Source organism: Archocentrus centrarchus, chromosome 6 (assembly GCF_007364275.1).
Source record: "Archocentrus centrarchus isolate MPI-CPG fArcCen1 chromosome 6, fArcCen1, whole genome shotgun sequence".
In the NCBI taxonomy this organism is placed as follows: domain Eukaryota; kingdom Metazoa; phylum Chordata; class Actinopteri; order Cichliformes; family Cichlidae; genus Archocentrus; species Archocentrus centrarchus.
In genome coordinates, this window is record NC_044351.1 from 24,232,368 (window position 1) to 24,255,721 (window position 23,354).

The 23,354-nt window shown below is 39.4% G+C and overlaps 1 protein-coding gene across 4 annotated transcripts; it reads right to left on the reverse strand.

Moving 5' to 3' along the window:
• Positions 1–20: 20 nt before the first annotated feature.
• Positions 21–23,103, reverse strand: ppfibp1b (PPFIA binding protein 1b). Of its 4 annotated transcripts, XM_030731007.1 has the most exons (28): positions 22,935–23,103; positions 16,470–16,551; positions 15,354–15,559; positions 14,450–14,539; positions 13,580–13,693; positions 13,070–13,198; positions 12,193–12,285; positions 11,117–11,209; positions 10,278–10,395; positions 10,073–10,117; positions 8,180–8,241; positions 7,982–8,066; positions 7,682–7,818; positions 7,187–7,284; positions 5,698–5,758; positions 5,308–5,482; positions 4,841–4,873; positions 4,060–4,201; positions 3,853–3,984; positions 3,506–3,656; positions 3,258–3,369; positions 3,052–3,140; positions 1,797–1,919; positions 1,535–1,660; positions 1,261–1,449; positions 730–894; positions 584–649; positions 21–485 (listed from the first exon to the last, which is right to left on the reverse strand). In XM_030731007.1, exons 2-28 carry the CDS (start codon positions 16,531–16,533, stop codon positions 402–404), a joined length of 2,982 nt encoding a protein of 993 aa, XP_030586867.1. In that variant the 5' UTR covers positions 16,534–16,551; positions 22,935–23,103; the 3' UTR covers positions 21–401. The 4 variants fall into 4 exon arrangements, with proteins under 4 accessions (XP_030586867.1, XP_030586869.1, XP_030586870.1 ...); XM_030731009.1 differs by lacking the exon at positions 11,117–11,209 and having other exon boundaries at positions 22,935–23,102; XM_030731010.1 differs by lacking the exons at positions 10,073–10,117; positions 11,117–11,209 and having other exon boundaries at positions 22,935–23,102.
• Positions 23,104–23,354: the final 251 nt, after the last annotated feature.

Sequence of the window (23,354 nt, forward strand, 5' to 3'; positions counted from 1 at the left end):
AAATCTATATTGGCATTTTCTAGAGTTTTTTTTTTTGTTTGTTTTTTTGCTGGTTTTCACTTCTGTGTTAAACGGAGAGGTGTCTCTATGTAACACAATAAAAATATCTCCAGAAACCAGCTGGCAAGCAAACAGTGGTGTTGTCCTAAATGTTCCCTCTGACATCAGACGACAGTAATGAGACAAAGTTCAGGAGTGAAAGTGGCCTCTGGCCTGTAGGCTTTAACATTTAAAAAACAACAAGACACGACACCAATACTTTTGGCTCTTGTTTGAATGTAACACTAAAAATGTGGCAAATGTGGGAGCATTCTTGGGGTTTTTTGAGACAAGTGTGTGCAAGTGGAGATTGTTGGCACAGAGTTTCATTCACAGCAGGACCAGGTCTGATGCTGAAAATCTCACGCGTTGGACTCCTCATCGGTTACGCTGGGGTTCGGCGAATTGGAAATCTCTTTGAAGAATTCATCATCTTTCAGCATGCTCTGGTAAAAGAGAGCAAAGCATTAAGTTCACGACCAAAAGCTACTGAAACAGTAATCAATGAGTATTATGTTTCCAGTTAACCCCAATGGGTTCTTACCGTCAGATTCTGAATGCCCTCAGAGAAAGCTCCAATCTGTCTCACAGTTCCCTCAGAGTCCTCCATCTGTGAAGGCATTAAACACGAGTAGATTTCAGAATAAAAATTACTGTTTTGTTTAATATTTAAAAAGCTCTGAAGCTCACCTGTTCTAGCCGGTCAAGGTCATCTTCATAGATTTGGAGCTCGAAACCTTTCTGGAAGCTTCGACCCTTTGGCATCTCCACGTCCATTGGGCACACGTACTCCTCGTTCTCATCCTGCTTTTTCTTCTTCAGGCTGCCAAAGTTACTGAATGACAGTTTCTTTGGCTGGCGTGAACCAAGACAGAGAGGACTGATTACATATACTCACACACAAAAGCACAAATACCAACCTCCATTTTACAAGTAAAAAAAAAAAAAAAAAAAAAAAAAAAAAAAAAATTCACAACTTAAAGCCAACTTTAGTCACTAAATATCTTTTAAATATTTCTTTACTTTACTATTTGGGTACATTTGATTTCCATGAGAAAGTATAAACCTTAACATCATTATGATCTTGTTATCTTTAGAAAAAAAAAAAAAAAAGATAGGAAAAAGCATTCTCTACCTTTGGAATCACAAGTACTCTATGAAAAGTACTTGTAGTACTATCTCTAAAAATGGACTGTCTGTCCATGGGAACTCATGCATTACCTTGACCTTAGTGGTGGCAGTAAGCAAAATGTAGTCTGGGTTTTCGAGACACTCCTGTTTGAGCTGCTGGGCCTCTGAGCCAATGAGCAGGTTGAAATGTGTGGCAAGGTGACGACGAAGCAGAGTCTTGTTGGGGGGGATATTTAGCAGCAAAGCCATTGTCTCCACATTGAATCGTGGCTCCAGAACCTGAGCAGACATTTGGTGCATTAGAAGTGGACACAACTAAGGAGAATATATGTTATTCAGAAAAATGAACACCCAAATCTCTCACCATTAGGCCCCCATGAACGCCGCTGCCTCTCAGGTTAGGAGCATATTCAGCAAGATCCACAGACCTCAGCCATTCCATCACCCTGTGGTTGGTCCACTGGGAAATCTCTGCTGGTGAAATATTGCTCTACAGACAAAGTACAAACCAGAAGCACGGTTTGTTTACACATAGCTATAAGTTGTAAAGTTAGTGTGCTAAACTGCAGAACAGGCTGCTCTGCCTTGTCAAATCATTTCTCCACTGACTGTTAAAATGAACGCACCTCATCTGATGGTCGACGACGTAGGCAGTTGGGCTCGTAGTTGTTGAGTCGGAGAACTTGAATAGCTCTCTTGATACTGAGGTGATGTAGCACGCTGCCCACCTTCAGGGAAAGCAGGTCATCCTGATGGACAAGGAAAAACATGAGTGATTTGCTCTAAAATGCAAACAAAGTTCACTGAACAGTGATTATTACCCTTAAATCATAAAAGAACAGCCCGTCACTGTTAAAAGGTACAACAAACTCTGAAGAATTTGGAGCTTGAACAGCAACAGAGGGTTCAGTGTTGTCACAAATATCACAGCGGGTGAGACAATCCCAAGTTGTACACAAAGCACAACTTGGGATTAAGGATAACTTCAGGTTTAACCATGAGCTTTCAGTTTAATCATACCAGATCACTTCTGAGTGATATATCGCTATGGTAACTTATGCTGCACACCTAACCTGCTCCAGAAAAAGGTTACGTTTGAAATAACAGATCAGAGCTTTTTATAAGTACGGCATACCAACCAAACAGTTCTCTGGGAAAATATTTAAAGGTGCCATGGAGTGCAGTTCACAGGCTGCAAGGGGGTCTCACTGCCTTTCTATGAAGAGCACTGAGAGGCTATTTGCTGTTTGTTTGTTTTTTTGTCCTTTACTTGCTCCCAAGTCTATTAAGCTTGTCTCATTGGTGGTGCTGGTGGGGTCACCATCCATAACTCAAACTTCTCAAAATTTAGAAAATAACTTGAAATTTTTTGAGCTATTGTAATTTTTTTCCAGTGGCAGAGACAAATTTCCATACAAGATATGTTTTACAAAACTAGGGCTAAAGATGAAAGAGTGAAGCTAAAACAACATGTCTAAGAACTGGGTACATCTAAGGAAGAGTAATTAAAGCTTATTAGGGGACAACATATGAGGGCCACATAAGAAAATGCTGTTACATTTCATGAAACTGGTTATTTGTTAACACAAGGAGGGTTTAAGTCTGCTGTGAAGCCAAAACAGAAGGGCTGGAACTAAAAAGAAATTCCCCCTTGGTGTTTTTCTTAGCTGCTATTTCATAACATGACATGAAAAAATGTTTGTATGTGAAGACTTATGTTGCTATAGACCTCTTCATGTTTGTGACTGGTCATCTGGTGAGATTTCCCCATCACCAGTGGAGGTTTCGGCAGTAACACTAACATGAGATGACACTGGAGTCATCAGGCCATCTTCTCCACAGGGTCTGTGAAGGGCGTGCGCATCTCTTGTCAACACTCACCACTGTCATGTAGTGTAGCATGCGACCGTCGACTCTTCCCTCATCAAACTGGGTCTTATACTGAGGGAGGCCGATATCATCCAACCATCCTGGGTGGAAGGGGAAAGAACTTAATCAAGCATTAACTTGAGGAGAATATAAAGTAAAACACATAACAACAGGCCAGCTATGTGGACTCATGCCTTCGACTAGTAGCTGGTACTTACTTGTCACCCAGTTGTAGTCCAGCTTTCCCTTATTGTCCTCCTCCTCCGAGCCGAGGGCCTGCAGAGCCAGCTGGAGCTTCTTTCTGTGCAGCGGGTGTTTGATGCCCAGCTCCTGAATATCCACAAAAAGAAGAGTGAGGATTACACACACAACATTCCCCAGGTACTACACAGGAACTTCATTGCAAGAATACTTTGCTTTTCTGCCAGCGTTGGTAAACTTATTAAATTCTTCTGCTTCATCGCACCCTCTCCAGGTCCTGCTGCGAGGCCTGTAGCAGGGTCTGTCCAGAGGAGATCCACACACGAGCCATGTTCACATAAAGTCCAAGCCCCTGCTCTTGCAGCCAGTCGCACACCTGATCCTTTGACCACCGTGCAAAGGGAGCATCTACATCACTAAGGAAGAAAAAAGAAGAGTTAATTAAAGTAGTGGAAGTAAATTAATTGTAGATGCACTTGTGTCTTTACTATACAAACAAGGGCTGCTTTATCAAACATCTTCATCATCACTACATTTCACTGTACAATAGAGATTCAAAACCAGGAAACCACATTGTGACTTTCATTATTCATGCTGAATGCACAGACTCACTTGTTGACTCTTTGAAGGTCACGAGACCAACCCAGTCTGGGGCCTGCTGTGGCACGCACTCCTCCTCGCTTGAACTCACCCTCTGGTAGATTGTCATCCAAGTTAAATGTGGTAGACTGGCTCCTTTTTAACCTGAACAATAAGGCATTAAACATAAATACTTCAAAAAATAAACTCAGAGAGAAAGTTTACAAGTTTTCTACTCACTTCCCAAAGAGCTTCTTTATTCCTTTGGATTTTTTCCTGCTTTCTGGGGTTGTGGGGAGTGTGTGCGTGCTGTCGCTGTTAGTTGACCTCTGTGGCAGTACAGCCAGATCGAGATGGTCAGTACCCTGTCGCTCTGTTTCAGCTGTACAAACAAAGGCAACAGAACATCATCAGCATCATGAACATCAGTGTGGTGGACAAACAGTGATCACTGGAGACAAAGCTGCTGCACAGGGTCAGTGCAGAGAGCCAGAAAACCCTGAGACAGACACATGACGACTCCTGAGAGGTCACTGTGATGAGCAAAGCGATAAGCTCTCTGGAATGCATGCATTAGACAGACTGCTCACTGCCTGAAGGAAAAAAAAAAAATATATATATTGATTTAGATTTGCAGTGGCCTTCAGGATCCATTTGAATTATTTTATCGAATAATCTGGATCTCAGCACAGCTTTGTGCTTGTGGAAGGCTTTGACAGAAACAAACAAACAAAAACAAAAAAAAGCATAGGCAAAAACATGCAGGGACATGGCAAAAATCTATGTACACTACAGCACACGCAACGTACACAGACTGTTGGACAGAGGTTTGTGCAACAAAGGACAGAATGAGGCTGTCAGTGTAAAAGTACTGCAGCTAGTAAAATATATTAAACTCAAAGAAAATGCCAGGTGAATGGATGAGATTAGAAAATGCAGACAGGGATAAGGACATATTCAGCACTTTGCTTTCTCTGGAGAACTAATACAACTCTACAGCGACTTGGGGTCTATACTGTACCTAGCATAGGCGCACTCGCACTCCTGCTGCGGTCTTCATGTGTTACAAAGCGCACACAACACAAGACATGTTCCAACAGAAAAAAAAAAAGAACAAGAGGGCAGAAATTATCATTGAAATAATAACAGGATTGGGGAGGTGGGACGCAGACATACAAGTGTACAATACACACAAAACAAAACAAAACACAAGGCACATCCACATAACGGAGGACAAACAGCAGCGCAGAAACAGTTCCATAATTAAACGGGGACCACAGCCTGTGGGCTGTAAATTATGGTCTTGGTCCATATAGTGTACTCCATGGGTGTGTCTTGGGAAAATAAAAATGTGTCCTTGGTGGAAGAGAGGAAGGGAGGAAAAAAAAAAAAAAAAGGTCTACTACATGGTAATATTTTCTTGCCAAACAGCTGAACAATACAAAATTCCACAAAATCCATGAGCCAAATCCTTTGGTTTGCTCTTACCAAGGTTTGGGCTACCAGCTGTCTTCTTGCCTCCACGGATCTTGAAGAAACCCTTTCCAAAAGACGAACGAGCCTTTCTTGAGCCAAAGGCATCGTCGTCTATGGTGGCTGGTAAGGTGGCAGAAGGATTCATGGGTGGCTTTTCACTGAGCTTACTGATCTCCTCACTTGTTTTCTGAGAGAACAAAAATTACTTGCATACATAAACTGTACTTACACATACTATGCCAGATAAATAAAATAAAGACCATCCAAATGTAGAAGAAAATTGGATTAGACTGGCAAAGCAGGTTTAAGGAAAATTAGGGAGGGGAAAAAAAACAAACAAAAATTGACAATACCATGATCAAATTAGTTTGAAGTTTTTCCAAATATCTTTTCTTCTCATACCTTCTCATTTTTGCTCCCATCAAGGTTTTCCTGGCTCACAGTCTTTGTGTCATCTTGACTGCTAAAAGGACAAAGCAAAATCACTTTAAACATAATACTTTGCTTATGATGTAATTGAAAGATCCTGAGAAGGAGCAGTTTGCATTTACAGGATATTATGAAGCACCGTGACACACTCAGACACTTCCTAACACTCTAATGACTGCAGGAAATGAACAAAACATGTGTCAGCCTGCTTACAAGGACTGCAGCAGCATGTTTCAAGTGAATGGTTTAGATGAACCATGGCAGTGTTACATGAGAATCATTCTAATATTATTATGTCTTAATACTTAGCACATGTACCAATAAGCATGCAAGTATACATTCACAATTAAAAAAAAAAAAACTAATTTGTGTCACTAACCCCCCCCCAATGCTTTCAAGTGTTGAAGATGTCATGCTAAACCGGATTTTGTTAAAAACTGGATAAATAATTTTTTTTCTATTTTATTCTTTTTAATCTATCCTCTGCCTTGCACAGGAGATGACCAACCCTTGGACGCACCCCCCCCCCCCCCCCCCTCCTTACTTGAATGCACAATACCATGCCTTATATACTAATGAAAAGATAGCATTGTACTCATTTTGCACTGGAGTGTGACAGGAAACCAGATGAGAATAAGCACTCAGTGATATGTAAAAAAAAATGTGGTGCAACACGACATGGACCTACAGATGCTAATGATGCTGCACTAACCAGCATCATTAGTTTCACTGGAAAGACTCAAATTCTACAGAATAGTTTTGCATTTGATAAAGCGTTGCATTTATTCACACTATAAACATAAATAAGCCATTGACATTTTTATTACAAAATACATTAGCCAACTGCAGAGGTCACACCACCTGTTGAAATAATGATGACAAAGGACTTAAGAGCATCTTATCAGAATCCACTTTATGAGGCACACCCATTCAGTTGCTCATTATTGCAAATGTCAGCCAATCATGTGACTTTGAACATGGCATGGTTGCTGGTGCCAGACAGGCTGGTCAGAGCATTTCACAAACTGCTGAACTACTGGGATTTTCCCCACATATCCATCTCTAGGGTTTACAGAGAATGGTCCAAAAAAAGAAACTATCCAGTGAGCAGCAGTTCTCTGGATAAAAATGTCAGAGGAGAGCAGCCAGACTACTTTGAGGTGATAAAAAGGCAACAGTAATTTAAATAACCACCCGCTACAACCAATGTATGCAGAACAGTACCTCATCAAATGGGACCCACTGGATACGAAATGACTTTGAACCTTGCACTAGAAACATTAACACAGGATGAAAAACTTATTTATGAAGTGTGCATTGCCATGTTTTCATTTGTCCTTTGTTCGCTTATTTGGCATCTGTTGTTCATGGGTTGTTTATTTATTGTTTTGGTTAAATTATAAATATACTTAAAAGGAAAAAAACAAACAAAAAATGTATGACAAGCAATGACATATTTCACCTTTCTACATCTGCTGGTGCAGACTCTGACTCTCTCTCTCGGTCAGAGGGGCTGGGCGTAGGCGAGGGCTCGTCACTTAGTCCACTGGGGCTCTCCAGCTAAGTGGGGTTCAGAATGACAAAAGAAGATAGAGTTTTAAAAACAAAGTGCCCATTGCCTTAAAACTTTGTCTTAAATATTCTTCTGGATCCATGAGAACAATCTTAATCTGCACACAGAGATCTGACAGAAGATGTTATTCAACTAATTGGCTGTCAAGCCCTTCACCACTCATTTCCAAAGGAGTGAAATTAATGTGAAATATTTGAGAGTGTGAGTGTTTTCCTGAGCATTTTAGAGTTTAATGAGATGTGAAGTTGCTCCAGGGGAGCGGGCAAAAAGAATTAAAAATCTCATGTTCTGTTGAATAATAAAATAGCAATAACATTTCTTCAAGCTGCTGTATATTTGGTCTTTACCTTTACAGTCAACTAACAACTACTGTGCTGTGCAAACCTCATCTGGGCTCTTCCTTCTCAGTTGTTCAACATCTGTGACTTCTTGATTTTCTGACTCCACAAATGGTGTGATGGCTGGGACTGGAATGGATCCATCACCAGGACCGTCAACATGCTCGTTATCCTTCGTCTTCTCTGAGATAGACAAATATAAAATGTTGCTTTAAGGGTCTGTGTGGTTGCCAATTAATGCTTAAAATGCATCTTTTAAACACCAATAAGGGCAAATTTATCAAAAAACAAAAAAGGGCATTTTTCAGACTGTGACAATTCATTGTTTCCTCTATGGAAGTCTAACCTTTCTTTCCCTGCACCGACATCACCATATCTTGAACTTTCTTGTAGCGCAGAAGTGACTGCTTCAGTTCCTCAATCTTACGATCCTGCAAAGGAAAAGGCAAGTTTAAAAAAAGCAAAATGAGGTCAGTTTTCTTTTCCTGGAGGTGCTGGACTACTGAGATGTGATACAAAGTGAATCACAGATTGTTAAATGTACCTTTTCTTCATTTGCTGCCATCAAAGACTCCACTGCCTTCTTCATTCTCTGGACTTCCACATCTAGAGAGGAAAGAAAGAGATTTCTGAAAGAGTTCCTGGTGAGAAGTCAGAGGGTGTGAAAATGTGGGATACATAAAATTTAACATACAGGGTGCAAGATTACAGACTGTCAGTCCAGCAACATCACGGCCACACTGCTTTTTAGAAACCAAAAGTTAAAGTAAAATAGTATCATGTGAGCAGGTATTTTACATGTTGAACAGTTTCACTTTTCCACACACTGTTAACCCCCTAACCCCTAGTGTATCATTTTTGATACGTGAGTTTGCAATTTCTACTTCAGTGTAGAAACCCCAAAACGGTAAAGGAACCATATCAAATCAACATCAGTTTGCAGTAGTAAAAAATAAAGTCAAAAATCAGAAATTCACATCTGCAGTGTTTTGTAAAGATTTTCCCAATGAATAGCCAATAAATAAGGGAGAAGTAGCCATTGAAGTTAAACATCAATGTACCGTTGATCTTCAAAATGTAAAAAAAAATTGGTAAAAAACAAACAAAACAAACAAAAAAAAGACAAAAACCTGAAAATAAATGTTGTAGCTTTGCATATTGAGCACTCACATCAAGTTTCAAAAGACTTAGCCAAGGAATAAAGGAGTTAAGAATTAAAAGGTAAATATCAATGTATAGCATTTCTCCAAAATTTCACCCCCCCCCCAAAAAAAACAAAAAAACAAAAACAAAACAAAAACACAAAAACAAAAAACACCCAAACAAACAAAAAAAAAAAAGTCCAGCTCTGTGGCAGCAAAACAAAGAAATGAGGGGTGGACCAGGACTTTTGCACAGTACTGTATCTTACAGGATGCCAGTGTGGCTGTCTGCCAGCTAAAGTGCTGTGAAAACTGGACAGTGAGACAAAGGGCCAAAATATTTAGATAAATCTGCTAAAGAATGACTACAAAGAAAATCCAACTTCTGGAATGAACCTGATTGAAAAGCAGCAGAATAACCTGAAGAGGTTTAAAAAAAAAAAAAAAAAAAAAAGAGATGCCTGCTAAACATTATACAGGTCTAGTCTGCAGCCACAAACAATTATTTAAGGTTACTACTAGAATAAAGTTTGACCAGTTATTAAATCCAGGACCTCACTTTTTTTTTTCCTTCCTCACCAGCACTGTGATTGTTTACAAGTTCTGTTTAATAAAGACTTGAAAGAGACTTGTGCTTTTGACTTTTGTCACTGTATTAGACATTTTAAAATTAAGTATTAAGGTTCTTCTAATGGCCACTTCTAGTAATGTGGACTTTAATGCAGAGAGTCACATTGGACATGTGCGAAAACTGTGTGAAAAATGAAACTGTTCTTTTAATATACAGTATAGTATATACAACTGATGGGAAAATGCGCCGATATGAAGATGACTGTACAAGACAGACACTGAAGAGGACAATAACAGCATATATTAGCAGGGCACACACACTTGGTGCTGGTGTGAGCAGGGAAATTGAAGAGAGAGGAGGCGATAAATGTTAAGAAGACATGAGCCAGAAGGACGAGTAAGCAGTCTGAATGGTCACAAACTACACAATTCATTCTGCATTCCTGCTGAGAACGCAAAGCAAACAGTTCTTGTGGCAGTTTTAGCTTGGGCATTAAAAACACAGTGATAAGGGATGGCTGTGGATTCGTGCCATTAAAAAAACAAAAACAAAAAAAACAAGTTCAGCTGAGATGTGGTGCTCTCTGGTCAGGTACTAGCACTCCAATGGGTTATAATTTACAAGCAGAGTTCAGATGGCTCATGCTCGTTCATGCAAATGTGGGTTGAGGTGAGCACAATTATTAAGTGCAATAATAAATCATAAGCATAAAAACCCCCCTTACGTTTTTCTTTCAGCCTCTTTCTAAGAGTTTCATCTGGATGAGAAACTAAATAGGACAAGAAATTAAAGCAAAAAAAAAAAAATTGCTGTAAAACTTCTATTTTTAACAGAGACATAACTAAACATTCATGTTTCTTAAATAAGAACAATGAAACATCAGGCATGCTCAGCTTCAATGAGGCTTGTGACCTGACTGGCTTTCCCACCTCTGTCTGTGGGCTCTGCACCGTTCGAGCCAATGGCCTTGAAGCCTGTCTCATCCTGTAGTCTCCTCATCTCTCCATCTTTGCCCTCCAGCTGCCTCCTCAGTATGGCTAGTTCCTCCTGTTCAGCAGAGGACAACAGTGAGAAGATTTCCCCACACAGACATCACCTCCCCCCACACCAAGTGAACAAACCACAATAGAGGGGTTCACAGATGCTGACATGACACACAGGCTGGGTAACGAGGGTAATGAGTATGAGGAGGGTGATAAGCACTGATGTCTGGGTGTGTTTAGGTATTAAATATACAAGCCAATTCAAAACCTGTTTAAATGACCACAGCAGAAATCAAGCACAGAGACATATTGTATGTTATAATAGAGTGGCTTAAAAAAAAAAAAAAAAAAAAAAAAAGAAGAAGAAAAAGGAAATGAGTGGGACAAGTGTAAAGAGGGACTGAAAAACAGAACTCTGCCAACTCTTGACAAAACCCCCAAATTAAAGCATACCTGTGGTTTAAAAAATGAGTGTTTGCTAAAACTGGTGCCTAGTAAATGCACACTTAAGGAAGTGGTATTTGTCATTGCACTTGACTTATTGTATTACATGGTTAAGCAGATTATTTGCAAGAATATATATATATATATATTTATATATATATATATATATATATTTTTTTTTTTTTTCTTTTTTGAAGCTTGAAAAAAAAAAAAGGCATCTAACCAGATTTCAATCATTTTGTGCCTAAAAAATAAGAAGGAAAAAAAAAGAAGGGCCAGAGGGAGAGGTCAAAAACCATAATCATACAGCAAGCACAACAATCATCCTGGGAAAAGCAGACCTTCATTGCCTGGAGTTTGTGCTCTTTCCTCTGTTTCTCATACTGCATCTGGCCCATTTTGATTTTCAGGCTAGAAAGCTTGGCCATTAATGACTAGCAGTAAAGGGACAAGCCAAAGAAAGATAAAAAGAAAACAGAGGAAAAAAAGGAAGGAGAGAAGATAAAAGATCAAGAAATGTGAAATAAGTTTCTAAGAAAACGTTTAAAGCAGATTAAAAAGAAGTAGCACTGCTAACCAGAAGGTAAAAGGTTAAAAAAAAAAAAAAAAAAAAAAAAAAAAAAGTTTAAACTTTGTGGGTAGAACCTGTGAAGATGCAGTTCCTCCTTCAGTTTGTTGCAACATAAGACATAAAACATCCAATAAAAGTAAGTACATTTTATTTATTTAGCACTTCACAGACTGTGGTCACAAAGTGCTGTACATGGTAAATGCAGAACAAAACACAGACAGTAATTAAAATCTAAAATTTATGACTTCCTGGCTGGACTGTGAATGTAAATTAATTTATATTTGATGTGAATTTCTGTGTACATAGACAGAAACTGATTTGGCATAGATGTTGACAGATTTGCAATTTTATTTTAAATCACAAACACATTGCATGTAAATAAAGAATTGAGAATTTGGGTTGTACCCTCCAAATTGACCCCATTCAATCTTAAACTTACAGCAGACTGACTCCAACTTACTGCAGTTTCATCGCGGTCTTTACGCACCAAAAATGGCAACTTGCTGAGTGGTCGCACACCTGGTCCTCATTTTTGAAGCAAAAGGCAACAAGATTGCAAATTCATTACACAGAGTTGCAAAAATCTTGGTTGTCCTGTGGTCTCCAACCACTGTTTTCCCTAGTGTGACTGTTGCATAATACTAAACAAATAGCAGGTGATATGGTGGCATGAGTAACTTCCTCCAGGTCATAAAAGATGTGCAGAGATTATTTTTTTAGAGGACATGAAAAAACATTTCAGTTAAGTAGTGACTTTAACAGAACGTTACATTTCGGCTGTTTAAAAGGACAAAACCACTCCTCAAAATACATAAACAGCCAATAAAGAGACCTGGGATAACTCACCTTTGTCGATTTAAGTTTCTTTTCATACTGCAGTTTTTCACTCTCCAGTTCAGTCAGTCTGTACCGCAGCTCATTGATTTCAAGAATCAAATCCTGAAAGAAGAGAAAGTGCAGGTCACACTTAAAATACTGGGTTGATTTTTTTCTTCATATTTGCTTTTAATTAACACATCTACATTTTATTTTAGCATATCGGCATTAAATGTTTAAGTGAATCATTTAAACTGCTCATATCTTACAAATGTCATTTATTGCAGCAAAATTGGTTCAGTACAGTTAAAAAAAAAACAAACAAAAAAAAAAAACTTCTAAAAAGCAACTACAAATTAATTTAAAGAGCATTCCTCAGGGAGTTCTTCCAAGCAGTGCTTCCAAGCAGCAGCAGTGATAAAATAAGAGGAAGCTGCTTGTAGAAAAGAAGTGATTTATGTTCTGTGAGGCGGAACACGGACAGCAGCTTTTTGTTCCAGTGGGGTGGAAGAGACGGCTGCCCTGCTACAACAACAACGTGATGCGTTTGAAAGCTTTCCAAGCATTCTGCATGGTCTCTCTGGGAGCAGAGATCGTTCCATTTCTGGTAAACAAATGGATGAAAACATCTTTATAAATTCTTGGACCAGAGGACAAATGCTAACTAAGTTTTTAAAAAAAAAAATTTTCTTTTAATCACGTGGTTATATCTTCCATGGCTAGTTTAGCAAACACAGAAAACAAAAAACAAACAAACAAACAAAAACAAAAAAAACTTTGGGACCAATAATGAAACAAGATCCTCTCTTACCCCGGTGTTAGACAACATAAATCAGTGTTTGGTTATTGCGTGTGTGCGTGAGAGAGACAGAAAGGAAACATGCAGACACAAAGAGTATGGGTTCACCTCGCTGTCCCTAAATCTGTTAAAATCATGTCGCTCCTTCTCCATGGTGTTCAGCTTCAGCTTGAGGTTGGACACTTCAGACATCAGATCGAGCTTCTGAGTCTCCAGAGCAGTTCTACACAGAAGCTCCTGTAATGACAAATGAAACCTGCCTTTACCAAAAACCCTTTGCAGCCTGTTTGTAGTCAGTAATGGCAATGTAAACAGCACTGGCAGTATGGTCATTGTTGCATAAATGCACAGACACAAAAAAACCATCTGCAATACCTCAATGATGGACAATTATAACAAAAAGACTCTGTTACACCCATTTGTATACTTTGCACAGCAGCGCATACAGTAGATGTTTACTAACAGGAGAGCATGAACTCAGATTTTCCAGTGGAAAGTCGGTACCACCCCAACACATGTGCACCATATGACCATTTGTGGCTTTCACCATTTTGGGGGCTCTGGTGTGTAAAAAGCTTCACCCTTAATCTTATATAAGAAAAGCAAACACAAGAACACCTGTTGCAGCATCTCCTCAGTGGCATTGAGTTTCTCCCTGTGCTCATCCAAACACAAGTCCAGATCCCGAATCTTCTCTCCCTGAGCCTCCACCTGGTCGGTCAGAACACTGACCTGCATGGAAACAAGGTGATACATTTTATGTTCATCTTGAAAGGACACCAAAGTCTGATATTAAACAAGCTGAGGGCTAAATTATTGAAGAACAGTGTATTGATGATCCACAGTTATCAGTTCAATTTTTTTGTACTATGATAGATTTTTGGACTCCTAATTCAGAAGAGAAATCTTTCCACTCCCCACCCGTCACAGACGTAGCACCATGTAGTCAACACATACAGAGACCCTGCTCCTAGTAACAATGAAGGAGAGAACTAAACAAATTTGATGACACTGCAAACAGTTTCAGGGTTCTTAGAACACGAGCACATTTATTGAGTTAAGGATGACAGACAAACTTTGCCTTGCTTCTGTTTTCACCCTTTAACTCCCAGTTGGTAATAGTACTAGAAACAATATTTCATAGTAGGAGCTTTTTTTCACGTCAAGGCACCCCGACCTAAATTTCAAAGTACTTTTTCCAACACTTGCTGTTGCTAGGTTACAAAAATGGACTTCTACCCTGCCACTGTTTACCGTGTTGATATCGTAAGTCGTGCCCTATCTTGATTTTGACTGGCCAATGAGAGGGAGAAGAGACATGGATGAGATAGAACACTGAGCTTCACAGGATTTGTATAGAAAACAGATGCTGAGAGCACCAAAAAAAATTCTCCCCATGGACTGAAAAACTGCTCCCAAAGCTATGACTTTGAGATTTGCATCAGTGGAAGAGATGGTAAAATTATGGAGGCACTGATGGGTGGGTACCTGAAGCACCAGAGACTCCTTATCACTCTCTAGTCGTGAAAGCCTCTCCTGGTAGTGATCACCTCCACCCAATGAGATGTGGCCGTTAGACTGCAGGGACAGAAGAGAAAACAAAAAACAGATTAAAACAAAAACTGAAGTAAGCCATCTGCAACATTAAGCTAATGCTTTCTGCTGATTTAAAAAAGGAAAAAAGAAAAAAGAAAGAAAGGCTTCAATGTCTACTAATAATCTCAGCTGAAATTCTTCACATCAAAGTGTCTGGGTAGCAACACCACTTTACCCTGGACAAATAAAACCTTACATGGATGAAAATAGAGAGCCCACATTCATTCTGTTGTACACGGAGTGGGTTACAGCATTACACAAAAACTCTCACTGGCCTGTAGCCAGTCACTGCTCTGAATCCCAAGAAATCAGTGTGTTTCTTGCTGCACACTGGCTGTGACACTGACACAGGCAATCCAACTTGGATTCCATGGGAACTCAGCACAACACGACAATCGTGTTTTCACTTAGCAAACAAGCCATTTGTGTACTTGCATGCAGGATTATTTTCCCATGCTGTTCTGCATTAATACAGCTTTAATGTAGCAGACACACAACAACAATCAGAATCAAACCAGCTGTACTGCAGCTGGTTTGCAGGACTATGTCCAACCATCACAGGAAGAACTCCTATCATCCCACATTTTTCATTGATTTCAAAAACAGAAAAAGCAACACAAGAGCTATATTTTGCACTTTATGAGACATTACCAGTAAAAAATGACCTGAGGTTATACTATTCTATAAAGAGGGAAAAGTGGTCAGTGTGCTTTAATTTATAAGCACCTGCTAATAAACTTGATCTCTGTGCATGAATCTAATCAATGTGACTAACATCTACATGTAAAGGTCTCACCATGTGACCATGAAGCCACTCGACCAGACTGTCAGCTGTGGAGTCAGGGATCTGGCATCGTAGACTCTCCCTTTCCTCTGAGTCCATCAATTCCAGGACACTCCTCAGGTCTTCCAAAAGGTGAAGCGCCCGCAAACTACCCATGAAAGGGGATGTAGGCGACTGGCAGTCAAACAAACCATTGGAGTAGTCCACAGCTTTGGAACCTGAGGCAAAAGAATCACAACAGGAACAAATATGAGCAAGAACTAAATCCAGAGACAGACACTGACGTGTTGTTTCATGCTGTATGTCACGTTTGTTGACAAGTTTTACTGAGGAAAAGTGTTTATCTGCAACACTGAAAGGGACATAAATCATTTTGTGGCTCGGGCTCCCAGAGTGATCAAAGAACAGATTATAATTTTCCAAAAATGTTGAGATGCTGTGCAAAATGTTTTAAAAAAATAAATAAATAAAAAATTAGATGCCGACACCATCTTTTGTAAACAAGATTGTGCACAGCTTCAAAAACACTGATACCTCTGAGCCACATCCAGAGTTTCTAAAAACTACCAACACTGCACTATGAAAAAACTATCCATTTATGCACAGACTATATACAAACAACAGCATTGTAACATTACTCTGAGCAGTGGCAATCAGACATTGGGCATAGAGCCACTGCTAGGGTAAGGGCTATGAAGAAAAATGTAATGAATATAGTTGAATGGATGAGATTTTGATTGTTTCATTTATTTTTCTACCTAAGGTCTGCTGATGCTATCAAACTGACCTTTTCCACTTTAACGTTTTTCCAGCTTATGAAGCGGGGCATGGCAGAAAATGTTTAAGAACCACTGGCTTAGGGTTACACAGCCCCAAAGAGCAAAGAAAAAAGGCTAGATAGAGCGCAAGATATCACATGACATCTTGAATGTCAGCTGTGCAACAAGCCATAACAAGACACCAGATAAGGTCTTATCAATGTTGACTCAACCTGGAAGAGCTAGATCAGAGACTTTGTTGCTTTAGGCTTTCACACAGCTTATTTAAAAAAAAGAATCACAAGCTCTAAAAAACATTAAAAGTCAAGGTAAAATTGTGTTGATGCTTTTTTTAAAGGGAGAACTTTACCTGCTATAATTCCATCCATCTGCTCAAGAGCAGCGGCCAACATGTCGCTGGCATCAGACATCATCTTCAGTCACTAATAAACCTTTAAAGAGCAATAAAATCAGGTAAAAGGGTCAGTCTTAAAACACAGTCAATAAGTTTAAAAAAACAAACAAAATTAAAAAATAATATTAGCATCATAATTGAGGGTACAACAATTCTCCGAAACTAGAGTTTGGTTCATATCTTCATTTGTAGGTCATGGATTATTAATATATTTTTAAACTACAGGCCTGAATCACTTGCTCATGAACATAAAATAAATTAGTTATTCTGCTGCTTTTTCAGTTGACTTATTTATTGAATGATTATTGAATGTTACAGTTTTAAGCAGGTAGTAACTATGGAAACTTGTTTCTGCCACTGAAAGGGGAAAAAAAAAAAAAGTGACTGGCAGATTTTCAAGTTATTCTCTCAGATGTTTGAGTTAGTAACCCAAATTTTGACTTAGTGATGGCATTTTTTTTCCCCCAGTGGTGGAAATAAGCTTCCATAATTAACAGCTGCATATAGACATTACAGTACAAGAAGATGAAACCATTACATATTTTGAGTTTGGCTTGGTTTTATGCATACCTTGGTGTGCCAGCACCAAGCCTTCAAATTGTGTCACCCTTATTAACCTGTTCTCACCTTCTTGTCCATTCCTACTACTGATTGGCTGTGGAGGCTTACCTGCATGCATATAAAGCCACAAGAGGCGAGTGTTTTCTTGTTTGTTTCATTTTGTTTTTTGGTCTCTTGTGTCTCTAGTCTATCTGGCCTTTCTTCTTTTGTATATATATTATTTTTAACTCTGTGATTCCATAAAAAATATGAAAAATCTTTTAAGTGCCTCCCACTAGTTTGGGTCTGAGTTATCAGACTATTTTGTGCAAAAACTGTTGCATATTTAATGAAGTGATGCAAAATTTGACCTTTACTATCAAAATTTTCAGTTACTGACCTTTGAAGTACATCAGGGTGGGTTTGAAAGTGGGTGCTTTTTAGTTCACCCTCATCACCTTTGAGCACAGAAAATGACTTAAGAGGAGAAGACTGAATCCAATGGCTGACTATCTGCTTGGATCAAGGCTTTCTCGCCGTTACTTTTAAGTAATATTTTTTCATCATTAAAAATTCACTAAGCTGCAGTATGTTATGCCACCTAATATGCTGGGTTCCTCTGAGCCATGGCTTTAGAGACTGTAACAGCTGGTAAAACACCATAAATCTGAGTTGGGTTTGACTGTATAAAACAAGTCAGTGGTTGAATAAGACAGCGAGGCGTCTCTTGCAGCTTTAAAAAAAGGGGGGGGTGGATGTGTGCTTTGTTCAGTTCTACTTTCTTTGGGTCAGTGCAGGAGAGTTCTCATGTAAGATTGATGAATGATGCGCTTTAAAATATAAATTAGGCCACTGAGCCAAAATACTTGTATTCTGAATGTCCTATCAACAAGCCAGTGAACTATGAAGTGAAATTAAGATACATTTTAGTGTCCCAAGTTTGGGTATTTGCCCAAACAGCACAGCAGTCCCTTCCTATTCTGATGTTCAAAAGACTGCTGTAAATTTGTACACGTTTAAGCATGCAAACAGAGGCGCTCATCACACAAACACCCACTGATACCTCTTCCTTTAGTCAGCTACCTTAAATCCTGGGAGTGCCCAACACTGGGATGTTCCACCATTTTCAGACTTTATGGAAACCACCCACAGACCAAGCACTGTTATTTAAGCATTTCTGTGGTCACAGTTTCCATTATGTGTAAAATAAGCATGTACTAAAAACACAAGGCTCAACAACACACAGCAGGGTGAGAGGAGATGAGAGGACCCAGCAAGCCATTGGTCCACAGTAAACTGCTGAGTGGTTTCCAGCAGCAAAATCCTGAATGTGTGTAAAAATGCCTCTCTCGGGCAGCAAACAGTAGCTGCTTACTTAAAGTTTTGCAAAAGACATGACATTTAGAAAAGGCAGGGCAGAATTTTAGAATTTTACAATGTTTCCTTAAAAAGGAAATCAAGGCCGAGTTTTAGGGAAAAACACTTCTGCAAATAAAGCTGGCACGCCACCGAAAGAAAATCACAGGGTTTGGAATATATTTGTTCTTGTTTCTATATGTGTATAAATATTTCATGTCGTGAAATTGGCTATAATAGTGCAACTACAATTCTGTGCACATTTTAAAATTTTATTTTTAATACACTCTCTTGTAAACCGTTTTAACAGCAGAGCCTGACTTTGGATTTTTTGACTGGTTAATGTGTTTGATAATGTGTGGGCTTGGACTTCATCCTCTCACTGATCTGTTAATGCAAACACATTTAAAGGCCAATAACTGGTGTTCACTTTGTTTAATCACCATATCAGCAAAGATGGATTTCACTTGTTGTGTGTTTTAGTGGGCAGATAAGCAGCTTAGAAATTAATAAATGGTTTTCATTTTTTAAGTCTCTATAAAGCAGAACTCAGACTAACCTCAGCAGTTAAGAGTCTACGTGAACGTTACGGCTGTTAGCATCATGTTTTGAACCTTGAACCATGTGTGCCGCTCTATCCAAAGATGACATCTGCCCATATCTACTGCCAGTGCTCCTTTAACTGTTTGATACTTGAATCCAAGTGGACTGATGAACATCTACCAATCAACTGATGCTGGGGTCATTTTGAAACAAAATGACCAGCAAATTAGTAGGAAAAATGATGTTATTGTCTCATTTGACTTTTTGATTATGTTATTATAGCGGCTTGGTTTGGTCTTTGTGCAGTCGCTGCTGCTAAATGCAGGAACCCCCTAATGGACCCGTAAAGTTTCTCTGGGCTTCCCTTTCTTTTTGCTCTAGACTGAAAACATTTCGGTTCGACATTAAAAGATGGCTATGAGACCAAAGATAAACATCAACATCTCAGCTTTTATTTCCAGGTGTTTACATCTGGTTCTGAAACAAAGTTCAGAAGATGGCAAGTGTTTTCAGTCAACAGTAAAAATAAAGGGATTGGATTCACTGTTCCAATATTTTTGGTGGGGAGTGTAGATGAATTTATGATGTTGAAATGTTTACCTAACTGCTGGCCTGTTGTCTTTGCTGCTGGGCTCATGATAGTTATATGGTTGTGTGCCAATATTAGTAAGGTTAGTGCAACTTTCAGAAAAGGAAGAAAAACCCACATCCTGTCGGCGCCGCTTTAAATGCATAAAACTACAAACAGGCAAGGCTTTTATTGTGGCAATATCTCAGCATTTCACAGCAGTTAGCACAGAGTTTGGATCATGATGAGACAAAACTGGAATCCAGACCTGCAGGGCATCCCCTTCAAAAACCTGAGTCAGCTTTTCTATTACAGCAGAAAAGTAAATATGGGTAAGTTTAGCACATGGCCTTCAGCAAACATACTTCAAACACCAGTCCAAGACCAGACACGCTGCTTCGAAACCTGCTGCCCGTGTGTCAGCCTAACAAGTGTAAACAGCCTTCTGAGCACTACCAGAGCTTCATCCTGAATGTAGAATGGACTCAGCACAAAGAATTTCTAATTAGAGGGAAACACACTCTGTTCTCAAGTCCCAGGAAGCCTCCATGGTGCTTTAGTCATGTGTAAACATAAGATGATTGTCTAGCAAGCCAGAAAGGTGACTGAGCAGTTATCTTTTATGTCTGGGACAAATGATTCTTTTCTTGAATAATAAAATAAGTTTTCATAAGATATTACAATTTCCCAGAACTCATCAGGACAGTTATATATTATTTATATCACTATATCTCTATCTCGCTATGTCAAACAGCAACAAATTCTCATAGATCTAGGTTTATTCACAGTAAAGAGTTAATTTTGGTCTCTTATTCATTTTATCTCCAGTGGATTTATATTTCTTAATGCATGAAAAATATCTGTGCCAGTTTGCTATCAACGGAGACATCTCAAAAATCCCAATGAGCAAGCGTTGCTCTGAAACACAAAGTGTCCCTGTCTGCCTGTCTATAAGCACCACTTACACCAGCCATAAGACAAACAGAGAGCTCTATTGTTCATCATAGTGGCGTGTTTTGACTGAGTAGCATAACACCACAAAGGCAACCCCCCTCCTCCAAAAAACTGCATTGCAATGCTACACCTGCCTGCACACTCTTTTCAAACTAGAAAGAACCCCAAAAGTAAACAGAAAGAGACATTCAAAAGCAGCCTTGCCCCTTGGTGAAAACAACCGTATAATTCACAGAGACATGAAGAGAATAATAAATACAAAAGGGAGAGTGGACCATTATAATTGCTTTTCAAATCCTGCAGCTCAGGTCCCTTTAGGCGACAAGAGCCATCATAACCCATCTTCCCTGGATGCTCCATTGAGAGCATCAGACAAAAAAACAAAACAAAAAAACAGTACATCTTAATTCCTCTGTCCCGCATGACTAGTAAACTATGCTTCAGCGCATGCACAGGCTACATAAAACAAACCAGAAGCCTCAGGCTCACTTGTTTCATAGCAGCCAGTTTTTACAGCCACAAGCAACTGATAGCACTCTGTGTTGAGAGCTGTCATGAAAAGACTTGAAGAGAGACAAATTTACAAACCAGGTGTAAATCATTCCACAGTTTGTTTTATTTAGTCTGTTTTTATTTGAGTAACGTGGCAACTTCCGTGGGCATGACAGCGTAGACCCAAGTCTCTCCACATAACGACACTATGTTCTGACTCATGCAGGCCTTGACTCATTCAGCCTTTATACAGTTTTTCTATGACAAAAACTAAACTCTTCTGCCTCAGACAGGGAACAGTATATTTAGCACAAAATAAGGAATCAACTCACTGCTTTTACTTTAGATAACAGTGAAGTGTATCTAAGATGTAACCATGTGTTTTATCATATATAAGACACTAAAAATACTTAGATTATCAATGTTTTTCCTGGATAAAACTGTGCTTTTAGAGGGTTTGTTGAGGCAATGAGTCAGGGTTATGTTACTTATCAGCAGGCAGGGCAGTAAGACTGCTGTGTCTGCAGGGATTTGCTGGATGTGTAGGTACATTTAGGCTATTCATCAGCCACCTGCAGGAATAACCTGCAGCTATTTCCAACCTCGGTGAGTAGCCACAATGCATCATCCCTACTTTTATACCTTCCGACAACAAGATGTGTACAAAGTGGATGGGGAATTTTCCTCTATCTTTAGACTAGCTGGAAATAAAATCCTTGGGGGGGGGGGCCTGAAGGCATTCAAGCAATTAGTGACACAGCAATGTAAACACAGTGACCAAAATGTGGAAATTAAGTTTTTAAAATAAAGATTTTCATGTGATTAGAATCTTCCAAGAGCTTTTCCTGCCTGTATGTATGCGCACAATCGTAGCAGGAGTGCATTTGTGTTGGACAGAATCACACATTCTTTTCATATTACTCACAAATGCACAACTTGTGTCTTAACTTGACTAAGAAGCGCTTCATGCAAATGCAATGAAATCAAATTCAACAGTGAATAACACGTATGTGATACATAAGATTAGTAGCTGCTGTGTGCTACAGTAGACTTTTTTTTTTTTTTTTTTTAAACAATCTTCCTTATTAAACTACTTGCATTTCCTTTTTTGGCTGGAGTGAAGACAGGAAGATGCTGAAAAGTGACCCCTGGGAGTGTGTGAACAACAAAGAGTGAAGACTTACTTTCCTTTTCGTCTGCTAATTGTAATCAGTTTAAGTTAGCAAATCAATCTGTACTATAAATGCCACACTCAGGAAGTAATCACGCCCCAAAATTTACTGTTGGGAAGCATCTGGTTCACAGACAAATCTGCTACAAATCTGCTACTTTCTGCTACTTTCGAAAAGAGTGTAACACAACAACTGATTAAGCTTCAGAACTCTTAAAAGGAACTGCAGAGTCAGCTTTACATTCTGGGTCAGATCACCTTGGACAACACCATCACTACTAAAGTCAAGGTATCACCCAGCCAATAGACGTTTTAGAAACAGATTAAAAACAGAAAAGAGGGAGACAGCAGCTTCAGGCACTGGGAAACAATGGCACAGTCTAGAGATTAGAGATGTGGCAAGTCAAACTACCGTCAACCTTTTTTCAGTCAGCTTTTGTTAGATATTTAACGTAAAGTTGAAACATTAACGTTATATCCAAAGACGTGTATTCAGGACACTTGCGCTCATTTGTTTCTTTTAACACAAGTTTCACAACACATTTGTTAATGTTTAACACAAGTAAATATAACTTTACCAGTAACAACTGAGCTCCCTGACCCCACATAAAAGTGGGGGTGGGGTGGGGGTGTTATGAAAAGTTAAAAAAAGAAAAAAGAAAAAAAAGTGACCATAAAACGACCACTTTGAGGGACGTGCGCGTGTATCTGCTCGAGCCTCAACGACAGCAGCTTAAACTGGCAACTTCAGGAACTAAAAAAAAATCACAGCTGCAACTTCAAGACGCTCGCCTACCCAAACTCAGCTCGAAGACTCCCACCGTGTCGTGTCCTCGGGTTTTCCTGCGAAAAATCCACAAAAGTTGGTTTCTGAACTTCTCCGTGCCCACCAGTACGACCCCACCGCCCGTCCACATCGCTACGCCATGATGTCGAAGTGACAGGGTCGCTGGAAAACTTCGCACGTCATGGCTGAAAAATCCCGCCCTGCTCCGGCCTGGATTGGCCTGGAATTTAAATGGGAGTCCTGGCGCGTTCATGGTAACATGGTTAAAGTGGGAAATGGGCGATTTCTGCGGGCAGGAACGAAGGGGTATAGCCATCTCCGTAACGGAAGTAATCAACAGAACCCAAAACTTTTTTGATAAAATAATGCCTTTTTATTTCTGTTTATGCAAGAATAGTCACAACCAACAGCCGCGAGCTCAGTAACACA